Source organism: Coturnix japonica, chromosome 11 (genome assembly GCF_054131305.1).
Source record: "Coturnix japonica strain WE chromosome 11, WE-NBRP24, whole genome shotgun sequence".
Taxonomy (NCBI): domain Eukaryota; kingdom Metazoa; phylum Chordata; class Aves; order Galliformes; family Phasianidae; genus Coturnix; species Coturnix japonica.
In genome coordinates, this window is record NC_140673.1 from 2,021,869 (window position 1) to 2,036,316 (window position 14,448).

At 41.1% G+C, this 14,448-nt stretch overlaps 1 protein-coding gene across 2 annotated transcripts; it reads right to left on the reverse strand.

The window, feature by feature from the left end:
- Nucleotides 1-769: 769 nt before the first annotated feature.
- On the reverse strand, nt 770-8,706 carry PTGS2 (prostaglandin-endoperoxide synthase 2). Of its 2 annotated transcripts, XM_085510847.1 has the most exons (11): nt 8,485-8,688; nt 7,964-8,080; nt 7,713-7,856; nt 7,063-7,206; nt 6,476-6,657; nt 5,597-5,680; nt 5,201-5,447; nt 3,955-4,241; nt 3,642-3,789; nt 3,154-3,485; nt 770-1,664 (listed from the first exon to the last, which is right to left on the reverse strand). In XM_085510847.1, exons 1-11 carry the CDS (start codon nt 8,534-8,536, stop codon nt 1,614-1,616), a joined length of 1,788 nt encoding a protein of 595 aa, XP_085366973.1. In that variant the 5' UTR covers nt 8,537-8,688; the 3' UTR covers nt 770-1,613. The 2 variants fall into 2 exon arrangements, with proteins under 2 accessions (XP_085366973.1, XP_015725377.2); XM_015869891.3 differs by lacking the exon at nt 770-1,664 and having other exon boundaries at nt 2,078-3,485; nt 8,485-8,706.
- Nucleotides 8,707-14,448: the final 5,742 nt, after the last annotated feature.

Genomic DNA, 14,448 nt, shown 5'->3' on the forward strand with positions numbered 1-14,448 from the left:
GGTTACAGCAGGATGCTATAGGTGCTGGAAGTAGCATTTGGTCAGTGGCTGTGTGGAGGTGGTAGGCAGTATGAGGTACCTGATCTCCTCAGGGATGCCTTTTATAGCTTTCCTTAGTGAAATGAAAATTAAGAGAAGAAACTAGGTTACTCAAGGTCTTTTCTGGAGGAGAAGAACCACTGCAACCAATTTTGCCTCAGGATTTTATTAACTGTACTACTTCTCTTAACCTAATCCCATCACCCACCATTCCAACTTGCAGAATCCTTTGCAAAAGCCAGCAAAAGATACCTTCGCTATTTTTCCACCTCAAGCAAAGGGAAGACATATGATCAGTGGTGTTCATAGAGAACATCACAGCTGATTGAGCCTCTTCTCAACAGTGCTGTATCTCTCTGACAGCAGTGGCAAAGTACTACACAAGAGGCTGTTTCTGATTACTACTATCCCAAAGCATCTTTCCCTTTTGAAGTTTATTAAGCCCAGAGGGAAACAACTATGAACTATTTGTGCTTTGGAGAGCTTGAATGCAGTCACAAAGGATTATTAGTTACACCACCACACTGGTGCATGAATTGACCAGTGACCCCTCCCTCCAAAATACTTCCATACACAAGACAGCATCACTGCTGTATAGCATGGTGAGTGCTCTATGGGCTTCATAGTGAAGTCTCTTTTAATGAGTGGCAAAAGAGAAAGAAACTGGTAGTTGGATGATGTACAATTTCCTTCAACAATACTTGGCATAAAACAAAGGAGCCCATCAATATAATGTTTTCAGTTTATTTATATAAACAATTGCATTTAAAAAAACCCCATTCTTGACCTATAAAAATAGAGTGAAAAACAATTCACAGAATTTTAAATAAATAATCTCAAACATACACATTTATCACGAGCAACTTGAACCCAGCCAAGCCCAGCAGGTTGGGTGACAGAAAGCGTTAAAACACAGCTTCAGAGGACAAAGTGTAGAGCAAACTGGATTCCTTTCCAAAGCAGCTTGTAAGGACTCAGCTGAAATGAACTTATTTTCATGAATTCTTTTTTAACCTACCTCAAAATAACTAAACCTGCCCAGACTCGTCTTCCTTTGATTTTAAGCCATACAGTTTTCCTTGCAAATGGTATGTAAGTGCCCCAAAGTGTGTTCCAAAAGTGGTCTGAATGACAGCTACAAGCTTAACTTTTAATTAAGTAATTTTCATTAATTGAACACAGTACTGGCCTCTTTTTTGTATGAGGTTATTGAATTTTCTTCCTTCTTTGTGCCTCAAATATAAAAACAAAGCACCCTTCCATTTCCCAAAGCATTTATACCAAAATCAGTCACTGGTATCAACTGCTGTGGGAGATCTGGAATCAGCCATTTGTGCTACCAGTTACAAGTTCACAATGTAGAACATAATCAGCATATTTAAACAAATCAAAAGAAATACAGAAATCACAATCAAACTATACTAGTACCACATCACAAGCCTCTACAAGCATTCAAGAGATTCAGATGAAAATATAAAACAAGTCCTTTTCCACAAGTAGCCAAGGAATTTTGGCTGGGGGCACAGAATACCAGGTTGCTGCTCTACTCCAGTCTGAAGTAACATTCTTTTTATCTACAGTTCCCCAGCTGATTTTATGGGAAGATCATCTTCTACATTTCCTCTCTAGAAATTAAAAAAAGATACCCTTATAGGCAAAGGTTGAAGAGCTGGTACAAGATCTCACTTAAGTTCTTACGTGCCCCAGTAAGACTAGATTAGTACTAGACCAGGACAAATGCGTCTGGGATATTTTGTGCTTAGCTAGCTATTATTTTTTTTTCTCCTTAGAGCTTAAGTCACTCCTTTAAAATGCCTTTGTTTATACTTTAATAAATAAAACATTAACCTCCCCCCCCAACCCAATAAACAGTTTATAGTCACGAGTTAGAGCTCTATTTATACAGACTTTGACTAACAAAGCCTTGGTGCCTTGAAGTCAGTACTGCTTTTGTTTACATGGTGTCACAATTTTTAATTTCCTAAATTATTCCCCAATAAATTTCAGTTTGGCTAAATAAACCTATATCACAGTCATGTCCCTAGGGACAAAAGAAATGTATAGTTTTATTTAGAATGACAGATTTATATCATTTAGAGAATTTAGATTGACCAGAGAATTATAGCTACAAAAATAAAAACCAACAAGAACCCTGCCCCCCCACACACACTAATACTAATAATAATTAGTATTATAGTATACTAATAATAAACTTTAAGATCTCCCCCAAACTCACAAAATAAAATGTCTACTGATATACAAGCAGCCTTGTTTTCTTGCCTGACAGTCATATCTAAGCTCAGTACCACTGTTAACATCATCTCATAAATAATACTTCAGTGACATGCTTCGAAAACAAGTAATAGACAAGCTCTATTATAATCATTAAATAATTAAATTAATAATTAAATTAAAAAAATGAAGAAATGTAATGCCACACAAAAGGACAGACTTACAAAAAAAACCCAATCATGTAAATTACTATACAAAGTGCCTTATTTGCATGAGGGAGAGGTAGTGTCATTGATAAATGCAATGCATTTTCTGACTATAAACAAGCAAGTCTCAAAGGTATTTGTTAATCTTGGATTGCTCATACAGAACTCAGAATCTCTTTTGGCAGTTTTCATTAAATCAAATTCTCATTTTTTAGTTTGAAGGTCTATTTTCAAGTTTAAAAAATTGCTGAGGCAATAACTTGATTTTTTAGTGTTATGTGACCTATCAAAGTGAGAAGACAAAACAACAAACAAACAACAACCCTAACACCCTTTTGTCAAGTATTAAAACAAGTAAAAAAAAAACCTGGAATTTGGTCCATTTTGGAATACGTAGTTCTGCTACAGAAGGCTTTAAACAAGGGATTCACTACTGCAGAACAGAAATGCAGAAAATCCCTTTTTCTAAAATGAAGCCTTACCTGAGTAAGGAATCTAGGGCAACCCTCAAAGTGAGGATGCAGAGGGTTGCTTTTTGTTTTCTAAATACTAGAGCTATAAATAGAATAACTTAGATAAATAAATAAATTAGATGGCTAATTTACAACTCAGCAGATCGCTCTTTCAGTAGCAGTGTGGGGTTGATATCTTCCATTGCTGTGTTTGAGGTACTAACATTAATGGTTGCCTCTGTGGGTTCAGGATTTAAGACATGGAAAGCAGTGAAAGGACAGCCTTTCACATTGTTGCAGATGAGCTTCTGTAAGGAGGCAGTATTGATTATTTCAAACCCCACTTTTCCACCAAAGGTGCTTGGCTTCCAGTACTCAGGGGAGCATATTGTATTTCCCATCAGTCCTTTCAGAGAGAACGGTGCACCAATTTCTACCATTGTTTCACCAAAGATGGCACCTGGTCGTGGCTTTTCTACAAGAAGGCCGGGATACAGTTCCATAGCATCTATGTCTCCATAAAGTTCTTCTAGTTCAGCAGCCATTTCTTTTTCTCCTGTAATTATTAATGAATAACCCATAAGTGGAAAGTCCTTTTTTTAAAAACAGCAACAATATCCTGCTGAAGTTCAGAAATAGTGTTGCAGGCTTCAATTACCCACTTTATGGAAAAATGGAACTTGTATATAAGGAAAAATTAAAAAACTGTTACCTGTAAGTTCCTCAAATGATTTGAATGGTTTCAACATGAAGCGTTTCCTGTACTCATTCAAGGACTGGTATCTCATTTGTCTACTTTGGTCAATTGAAGCCTTTGCTACTTTCTGTACTGCAGCTGGAACATTTTTCCCACCAGCAACCTATTTGATAGAAACAATAACAACAAAAAAAAAGTAGTAAGACCTCCAGATGAAAGCTGAGAAAGTTGTATCTTTATGTTACTAGCTCTGGATAAATGTATTGCTCTGCTGGTCAATGCCCCCAAGTTATGTTTCTGTTAACTAGTAACTTGAGAATGTACCTACCCTGCCAGCACTTTGCTTGGAGAAAGATTTCACCATATGGGAAAGACCATGTTCCAGCATTATGGAGTTGTTGTAGAGGAACTGCTGGAAAGTGTACTCCTGGTCATGGATCTGAAAAGTGTCAGGCAGAAGTGGGTGCCAGTGGTACAGAGTATTGAATTCAGCTGCAATTCGGTTCTGGTATTGAAAACGCTGGTTGAACAGAAGCTCAGGATCAAACTTCAGTTTGAAGTGGTAGCCACTCAAGTGCTGCACGTAATCTTCAATAACTATCTTGATCGTTTCTCCTGTTGGAGAATAAACAGGATACAAAGTCAGTACCACTTACCCTAAGAAACACCAGGCAGTTACCCTGCTCTGAGGACATATTTCTAGGCTTCTCTATGGAAGGAAACAAACAGAAAACCTACAGAACTATAGAAATCAAGAATAGTACACTCATTAGCATCCTGTAGTATCTTACGGAATGTAGATTTATATTTTGGGAGAAAAGCTTTCCTCCCTACCACCTGCAAAGCTTCCTCCACTCTGCTTATCCTCTCCCAAACTACACCTCCTTTGGTTTTCTACCAAATCTGTAGAAAACCATTAATATTGTATAATCAAACACAACATAAACAGTAATAACCTAGGATAAAGGTAGGAGAAAAAGGAAGTCAGCATCTAAAGGCAATCTTTCAGCTTCTGAGCTGTTTCACGTAATTGCTTTCTCTTGGTTTACTGTTTCATTTGCTATTTGGGCACAGACTTTTTCCAACTGTGTATCAACATTAACAAGATATAATGCCACTTCACAGAAAGTTAAAACTTAAGAAACATGTAGAATTTTATTCTACGCCGCTTCCTGACTTCACTACAGCCCATCTCAAAGTATACCTGAATTGAGCCAGTCCCAGAAGAAAAGGAAATTACCACCGTTTGGGAGCAACTGGTCACCTAACTTCACAGGGTTTCACTCTGAAAAACTAACCTTAGCTTCCTGTCTTTTTAGTTCTGCTTCTCTCAGATAAAGGGAACTATCTATCACTTGACTTCATTTTCTTCATTTTGGTGTTTAACATAGGCAGGAAAAAGCTGTATTTAAATACAGTTCCAGTGTGGGGTCATGAAGGTTCGGATTTATTCCTTCACATATCAATTAAACAGTTCTTCCTCTTATTAAATCTACCGCAGCTACCACAGAAAAATGGGTAGAAGTGTTAAGCTCAAGAGAATGTTAAGAGTTGCACATGCAAAAGTGACACACCTATCAATATGAGTCTTGTAGTCTGAAATAGCTGCTCATCATCCCACTCTGGATGCTCCTGTTTCAAGATGTCACAGACTCTATTGTGTTCTCTCAGCCATATTGTTGCATACATCATTAAGCCTGGGACCAAGCCAAACACCTCCTGCCCAACAGAAAACTGTAGGTGCTCAGGAACATGAGGAGGGTAGATCATCTCTGCTTGAGTGTCCTTTACAGTTGGTGGATACATTTCTCCATTAATCATCTGCCAGGGAGGAGGCACAGGAAAAAGCAAGAAAGAATTATAAGCTAAAATGCTTATAAGTCACAATGCATTGACTCCACTAGCGCCAACTTTAGGCAAGCTATGCTGTAAAATAAGAGCTAATTTTAAGGAATTAATGTAAGACATACCTGGTACTTTAGTTTTCCATCCTTGCGAAGTCTTAACTTAAGTTGTCTCTCCAGGGTCTCTCCATAAATGTGGTTCAAGTCAACCTGTAAAATAATATTGAGAACATGAAGACAAGATAACATTTTTTCCTATTTTAGGACAGGTCCTATTTCTAACAGATGATCTGGCATCCACAGATGTTTACCTTGTGATTACAGTACTGTTACCTTATAAGTATCACACACTGATATTTAAGATGAAGCCAAATTATTTCCTGGCAACTGCAGCAATCTCTGCATTAAGTTTTTAAATCAGACTGGCAATTTAGGAGGACTCTGTTTAGAGTGTCAATGGCATTTTATTAAGCAGACAGCTCTTTATATATACAGAGATGTTACAGATCTGTTTTAGACATGCACGTTGTATTTATATGGACAATTTCTTTACCCCAAAACTGTCTTTTTGCAGATAAATATCTTAAAATCTAAATTTGCTTTTCAAGTTCTTCTAAAACTGCCTAATTAGCAGCACAAAACAAAATACTGTACAAAGCATCTCCATCAGTTGCGGAAGGAGTCCAGAATAGTTCTAAATACCCATTGCATCTAGCACGCTTTAGGTAAAAAGCAGATTCTTTGAAGAAATCACAGTCCTCACTCTACAGAGATCTTAAGCAGAATTATGTTCTTGGTACAGACATTTCTGACCTAAGAGGTGCTAACATGTTGCTGGATTTTTGCCCAAAGAGCAGCCACATAAGGTCAAAAATTTCTTGCTGTGTTGCACAGCATATCCACGAGTGTCTGCACATCCTGACTACCTGTAAAATATCATTCTAAGTGCTTGGTAGCTCCTAAGAGCTTTAGCACTGCGTTCAAGTTCCAAAGCTATGATCTTACCCCATGGCCATAAGCTTTAGTGAAGCCAGGTCCTTTCTTATGGTCTGTCTTAAAGAACTGATGAGTGAAGTGCTGGGCAAAGAAAGTGAACATCACGTTTGTGCCTTGTGGGTCAGGAATAAATTTTCTCCGCAGCAAGAATTTCTCCACAATCAGCTTTGAATCTGGGAGCTCTTTCTTACCTAGAAGAAGAGTTTTCTTATAGCAAGATATTCATGGCAATTATGCTTAGTACTTATTTTTGCTCCTCACAACCAAATACGTTTCCCATTTTCAAATCTCTAACAAAGAATAGCAGCTTACTAACAAGGGGAACTATCTTCTTTTTGTTTGCTATAGTCACAGTTTTCCCATGCTTACATTTTTGAATTTATTAGAAGCTTTCTAATTCCTGGTTTTAGAACACAGTTCAATAATGAGTACCAGAATGGTTATCTTTTAGCTCATTACACAATCTATCTCATTTGTTGCTATTCTCAAAGCCAACAGTGCATTAAGATGTAGACGAGATCTGTTGGTGTTTTCTAGGACAAAAAGATAAATGAAAACCCTGGAAATGAACACAAGGTATCTGTTTTATTCCTTACCTTTAACACCCATCGGTGTTGGACAGTCATGTCCTATTGGTGGAAGGCTTCTTGTGTAATAGGAAAGATTGGAATAAGCTTCCCAGGATTTGTAATTATAGTCACTATTGTATGTTGGTGGGCTGTCAATCAAGTGTGATCTTGCTGGAAGAAAAAAAAAAATATAAATATATATATGTGTGTGTGTGTGTGTGTGTGTGTGTATTTGGCATATATTAATATATGGAGACTAAGAAGTACAAGAAGTCCATCAAGAAGTACTAGATGGTTTCCCTGTACTTCTGGCAGCCATTGCATCCACAAACTCCACACGCATAATCCCATTTAACTTCAGTAACTTATGGCTACTAAATAATACAAATAAGTCCCAGTTACCAGATGGATCCAGCTACCAAATTTATAACAAATGGGGCAGGTTGCATTAGCAAAATTTGAGTCAGTATTTAAGATAAGGAAAAAAATGCATTTGTCTGAATGCTTATTTCATACCAAGCATAAATACCCTTAGATCCTAAGTTCCCTTTGGAGTGCTTTTCCCATAACATATTTTAGCTTGCTGTTTTATCAGTAAACTAATCAAATAGGGAATTTAATGTCCTACACGTAGCTCCTGTCAGTTAGAAGTACTGCAAGCATGAAAGTATACTTACACGTCAACACGTATCTCATAATAGTATCTCGTAAGAAGGAAATATTGTTGATGATGTTCCAGACTCCTTTGAAGTGAGTGAGAATGTAGTGGACAGTATTTGGCGTAGGTTTCAGTGTTAGTTTCAGCCACGTGAAGAATTCCGCTGTGAGCAAAGACAGAAAGATTTGAAGTCACTATTCATTATAACCTGCAATTCTGTAATTGAGTTCTCAGACTCCATTTCCATGCAGAGAGATCAGAGGTACTTACGTGTCGTACAGTTTTCCCCATAATAGCCAGTCCTTGTGCAGTCACATTCATACCGATCAAATCCTGTTGTCATGCACACACCTCTGTTCTGACACGGGAGGGAGCAGCAAGGGTTGGCTGGAATAAAATCAAACAGTTAAAAGAGCACCTTCTCTACTGGGTCAGCACTGCCCCTGTACTGCGTTGCATCTTAGGTGCATCAGTGCTCACAGGGCGGGCAGCAGAACGAGTTCCACACGCACGAGGCTCCGGGCAGCTCTGGGCAACACCAGTGACACAAGTTGGAAAGTGCACCGTGCGGGCTGCAACGAACCAGCTCCACACACAGTGGGACACAGTCCGACAGCCCCTCCTGCTGCACTGCCTTCGGAGCTATACGGTGCGTAAAGCGGAAGACCTGCGCTCCTGCTGTGAGCATCGCGGCGGGCCCGGCCCGCTGTCTTCTGTCTGGGAGCTCTCCGCGCCGCCGGGACGCAGAGCCAAAGCCGAAGTCCCCCGCCCCCATCGCGCCCCCCACTCACCTGCGTGGCCGGCAGCCAGGAGAGCGGCCAGCAATGCACAGGGTAGAAGCATATCCCGGCGAGCCTCTCTACTCTTTCCTCGCAGCTACAGAAATCCCAAGGACGCTGGAAATGGCAGAAATCCTACAGCAGGCAGGTACTCAACCTCATTTATACATCCCGCCGTGACTCACCCCTCTCCCCCCCCGGCCCGGAAACTAACGCAACGCGTGGGGGATTTCGCACGCCTTGCCCCGCCCCGGCCCGGCCCCCGCTCCCACCTGCTGCGCGCCGCGCTTCTGTGCGGGACGCGAGGGGGCGCTGGGGGAGAGCGCCGGGCTCGGGGCGGTGCGGAGCGGTGCGGGGCTGCTGCGAGGTGCCCCTGAGCCGTGAGCGAGCGGAGCGGGCGGCCAGGACACCGTGTGCTCCGGGCTCCCCCCGCCGGACGCCGCTGACCCCCCGCTGACCCGGCCTTGGAGAGTTCAATTTCGTTCGCTTCGTTCGCTTTCAATGAGGTCATCTGGGCAGTTTCTTTTGGTGAAGCGCGTTTCCTCACGCGAAGCAGCGCCTGTCACTGGACGTGGTGCTGCAGATGGATGCTGCGTGATGAGGCGGGTGTTCGGGCGTACTTCGCTTAGTTTTTGCACCTTTGCCATTCCCGTTATTAGGAATCTTACCTCAAAACGAGCAATGCTGGTGGTTTGTTTTTTTTTTCCCTTTCCTTTGCCTTACAATGCCCCTGCTGCAGAGCACGGCCACACTGTAAACAAATCTTAGCTCATTTCCTCCCAGCAGCGCGCAGACGGGATGCTTCTTGTCACAGATTTCTAACCCGCACACGTTACCTCTATTTTTACTCGTTGTTGCGCATGGAAGGTTACGAAACAGCAAGGACGAACGTTGTGGAGTTGTGTAAGGGCTGCACGGTGCTGGGCCCGCTGCTGCTTCCCCCGCCGCCTGCACACTCCGTGAGCTGAAAGCCATAATTGGGTCCATAACAATGCAGCTTGAGTTTTGAGGTGATGGTGTTTACATTGCAAATTGTTGCCTTGAGAAGGGATTTAGTCCGACTTAAACAAAATCTTATTTTTGACTCTGAAGAAACAGGCTGAATGATTTGTGCACACCAGTAATAGGTCATCCAAGATGTTTGAGAGAGCAGCGCACAAAGGTCTGTCATTGCGTGATTCTTCTGCAATAGCAAAAGGCACATCTGATTTTATGCTCACACACACGGAGATATGTGTAGGTGTCCATGCAAAGCACTGCTTTGCCTCAGCCACACATCTGGAGAGCAGTGTGGCTGCTGGGAGCCTGTCCCTGCGGGTTGAAGCAGGATGATGGAAAATAAGGGGATGGGGAATGGTTGTTTTTCCAAAGGGTGTCCTTCACCCTCATGTGTTGTTTTGGGACTGCTCGTAACCAAGATCTGATCACATTATTGAATGAGATTTTTTCTTATAAATAAACTTTTCTTTTGCTGTGGCAGTATTCAGCACCAGGTGGAGGGTCTTTGCATTAACTAACAAGTTTGTTATGCGTTTAACATATAAAATGTCCATGAAAAAAAAAATCACCATTATTTTTACTTCGGCAGTGATTGTTTCAAATATCCTTTGCTCCAGATGAAGCAGAGTGTGGAACAGAATAACTTCCTCCACCTGAACATTTTCACTTAGACTGAAATTTCTGGAGATGGTGGTTCCCGTATGTTTCCCTTATGTCCTGTTTCTGTTCCGTGTGGTTCTTTCTAGAACATCTGCTAGATTCCCAGTTCTTTACTGAGGTCAGTTTGCTGGCTCCTGATGATATTGTTTTATATATAGTGGAATATAAAGTAACACAGATTTCCCCCATGTTAGTAGACAGAACTCCACCTGGCCTGTTCATGATGGCTCTGTTTAAAGAAGCAGAAAGTGTCTGAATCACAGAATATCCTAGCTTGGAAGGGACCTATAGACATCACTTAGTCCAGCTCTCAGCTCCACACAGGACCACCCAAAATCTGAACCCTATGTCTGAGAATGTTGTGCCCACTGCCCTGGGCAGCCTGCTCTGTGCCCAACCAGCCACTGGTACAGACTCCTTCCCTAACCCCCACCAGCCCCTCCCCGATTGCTCCATGCCATTCCTCTAGGCCCTGTCATTGTCACAGAGAGCAGAGCTTGGAGCTCCCCCTCTACTCCCCCTCATGAGATAGCCTCATCTTCTCTGGGCTGGACATACTGAGGGCTCTCAGCCACACCTCACATCTCTTCCCCTCCAGACCCTTTATCATCTTTGTAGACCTCCTTTGGACATTCTTGAGCAGTTCTGTTCCTTTTTGTACTGTGGTACCCACAACTGCACATGGTACGCAAAGCTGCACTGGTGCAGTGTAAGGTGGGACAGTCACTTCCCTTGGCCAGTTAGCAATGCTCTGCTTGATGCACCTCAGGATACAGTTGGCCTTCCTGGCTGCCTGGGTGCAATGTTGACTTACGTTCAACTTGCTATTGACCGAGTCCCTTTCAGTGGGGCTGCTGTTCAGTGTCTCACTCCATGGTTTGTATAGCCAGGAAATGCAGAAGGATTCACTGAATGTTACTGCCCCCTGGTTCTTTTCTATTGCATGGCATGATAAATGATGATACTCATATCGTCAAGATGTTTGGGGTGCTCTTGCCATTTAAACAGCACTTTATTTTCAAGGTGAGCTCTAATGAGTCAGTCATTTACAATGCATGCCACACTCTGTTCTGTTTTGTTATTGAACTCCACAAGACAAAGTTGTCATTAGATTCTTAAACAAAAGACAAATAAAAATATTAATTTTAAGTAACTTCACTGTAAGCAGTGAAATGCATAATTAGAATTTTTGGTCTTGCAAAATTTCAAGCCGTAACTTTTCAAAGTGGAACTGAAGAAATGCTTGAGGTAGTAGATTATATTTGTTGAGGTAGCAGATTATATTTGTTCTGCCCAAATATGCTGCCTTTGTTGTAGGATGCCTGGGAAGGGCACGGCTGCCACGGGCTGCCACGCTGAGCTGGACGCTGCGTGTCAGAGAGGTGAGTTCAGTTGAGAAGCGATATGAGCTGGGATTTATAACTTGCTGGGAAAAAAAGAGAAGTGGTAAACATAAGGTGTTTATAATATTGCCACTTTATGATCATAAATCACCTTTCTTACTTGGTTTAAGAATCAAGTATTAAGAATAGCTTCTGAATGCCTTTTTCCTTTTCTTCTTGTTGTCCACCCGACAGAAGTGAAATAGAGCATGATAAGCTGCCCGAATTCCAGATGATTTAGACCTCTGCCATGTTCATTTGTGTGGTGGGTTTTCTTGTTGCTTCCAAGATATGGGTAGCAGAAAGACTCTTTTCTGTTGGGAATGTTCTGGAGAGGGAGCATCAGTCTCCAAAGGCTGCTTGTGTTCCCCAGTGAGGTGCTGATGCCGTGTGCTGTTCAGCTCTTTTAATGAACTGATTGCATTTTTATAAATGAATAACTACACAATGCATGGTGTCAAGTAAGGGCACGTTTCTGTTTGTGATCACAAAGATCCACGTCTGAACATGTAACAGCTTTGTGTCCGTCGTGAGCTCCAAATCTAACATGTGCTACAACTGTTCCAAATTAAGTGTGGCATTTGTGGCACACTCATGGAAACATGAATCAAATATTTATAGACGCTCTAAAGAATGGAATGAAACAAAGTGCATTTTTTTTCCTATTCACTGCTTGCCTTTATGGTTTTCTAATAAAATAGAGAAACAGTCTGACCAATGGCTTGTGTGGGATGCTCATTGCATGGTAAAAATGGTAAAGCCAAAGACTTGTTGCATCAGCTGGTATTGAAATTAGAGGGGCTGCTTGCACTGAAGCCAGCAGTGAATTTATTTTCACTTCTTTTTTAATATGTTTAAGATGTTTTCCTTTGTGACTGTGGGAGTCTCATCGTTATGTTTATTAACACAGTTATTTCCTGGCAAATGGACCTGTTTCATTTCTTCAGCCTGTACTTTTCTGCTCTTTTATTGCAAAATGTGCTTGATCTGAAGCTCCCTATCACCATTATGTTTAATATGTTGCAGCAAAAACACTCTGCAGAATTGATGGGTACAAAGATATGATAACGAATCTGCGTGTTCTGAAAACATTCTTGAGAAGTGAAGGACGTGAGGAGGTCTTTGTACTTCTTTTGCTGCCTTCTGCTCATCAGAGATGTGTTAGCAGAAATGCGTGGCTGTGTACTTGCTTTAAACCCTCATGAAACAGACAGTTTGTCTGCCATTTCTCTGTGTCCTCCTGGAGAACTCTGGTACTTTGGGTCTCTGTTTCTGCATTCTGCAGGCGTTACCTGGTTTCAATCAAAGGAGATTTATTTTTTTTCCAGGTTAAAAAAAAAATAATAATGGTAAAAACAATTACTGGAGCTCCTGGACTGCTTTAGTTTTGCTTTTTTTACATCTGGAATGCACAAGAAATGTGTTCCAGTGAAAGCTGCGTATGAATGGGAAATTTGTGAGCTCCAGGATATGGGCGGCTGCTCTCTGAAGCACAATGCCATGGACAGCACGTGGGCCCTGCCTGCCAGCATAGATCTGCTTCAGGGAGTGAAGTGAGTTGAGATGAGAGGCCAGTCAGGTGTGGACATTGCTTAGGAAAGTAGAGATGTAACTTAAACCCAAATCAGTTATTTTTTCCAGAGTTACCCCAGAAATAAATTAGCAGCACTAATGGGTAGGTGGGAGAAAAAGCTACTGCTAATTTAGGGAAGAGCTGAGTGAATGTGGTCTTTAATTAATTTTTGTTTTCTGTTTAAGGAAACTTACCTGTGCACTTAATCTACTGAAAAAGAAACAAATCCACTGCATGTTTTTCATTTGGAAGCCAGGAGCAGTTTTGGATGATGCTTTCCAATATGGGAAGATTCTTTAGGCAGTTTCTATCATTAACATCTTCTCAAGTAACTCTTTCCTTGCTTCTGTTTTATTAATGTCTGATTTCTTGTTTTAATCCTCTGAATCATTCTGGACAGATGCAATAAAGAGTGAAAGGCCAGACTGAAACTAAGTTGAAAAGAATGACTTAATGTCAGATTTAACCAGTGAGACGAGGTGTGAAATGAGACACCTCATTGTGTGGCATCCTGGCCAGGTATTTCCCACTGCTGTTTGCTTGCTTTGTAAATTATTTGCATGTGTTATAACACAGCTGTAGGGAGACTGTGCATTTCTTGGTGCTTGACAAACAGCGGTTTGTCACACAACCAAACAGAAAATAAGAATTCCCAAATAAAAATTGAGTATCTGCTTTATTCAAAGTGCGAGGGTGAGCTGTCTACTTTGAGAAGTGACTAGATGTGGGTTTCGCGTTGTTTTAAATGAAAGTTAATCCATGATTCTTCTGCAAAAATGGCTTCCAGAACCACGTATTCTATTTTTCAGATGGAGTGTATTAGCCAGCGTTGCTCTTTTCCTCATTTGCAAACTTGGTAGTCACAAATTCAGTCCTGCCCAACTAGTTCCTGAGAAACAAACCCTTAATGACTTAAACTCAGCTGGAAGCACTCTAGGATGAATTTTTTCCAAGGAGTGTAGGCAATGGCGTATGAAACAGAACATTTTTATCCTATGGAGTAGTTTGAGTTTGTGGCAAAGGCTGCCCTGGATATTTCAACCTCACTGCTATCTGTCTTGCTTTGTTTAGGTTGCAAGACTTAATTTCTTTTCTGGGTGAATTTAAAGGAAAAGGCCATAATTGAAAGCCAGCAGTTTTTTTGTCAGCCTGAATGCATCAAATCTTTGCTTGTTTTTTTTGTTGTTTTTTGTTTGTTTGTTTGTTTGTTTGTTTGTTTCCCACATTGTTGTTAATTTTTCAGGAAGCCTTGTTTTGACACCCTTGCCTTTGAGACTTTCTTCCTATTTTAACATTGCCTGTGAGAATGGAAAACATTTTTCATTGTTACTTGAATGAAAAGAAATAGATGTTCGTTATTGG

What these genes read in the sequence shown, in the direction of transcription:
- PTGS2 (XM_015869891.3), bottom strand. Translation starts at nt 8,536, where the DNA reads ATGCTTCTACCCTGTGCATTGCTGGCCGCTCTCCTGGCTGCCGGCCAC. An exon ending in TGGGGAAAACTGTACGACAC is followed by an intron (nt 7,857 to 7,963) that starts GTAAGTACCTCT and finishes CTTTGCTCACAG; the next exon opens with CGGAATTCTTCACGTGGCTG. An exon ending in ATGGAAAACTAAAGTACCAG is followed by an intron (nt 5,448 to 5,596) that starts GTATGTCTTACA and finishes CCTCCCTGGCAG; the next exon opens with ATGATTAATGGAGAAATGTA.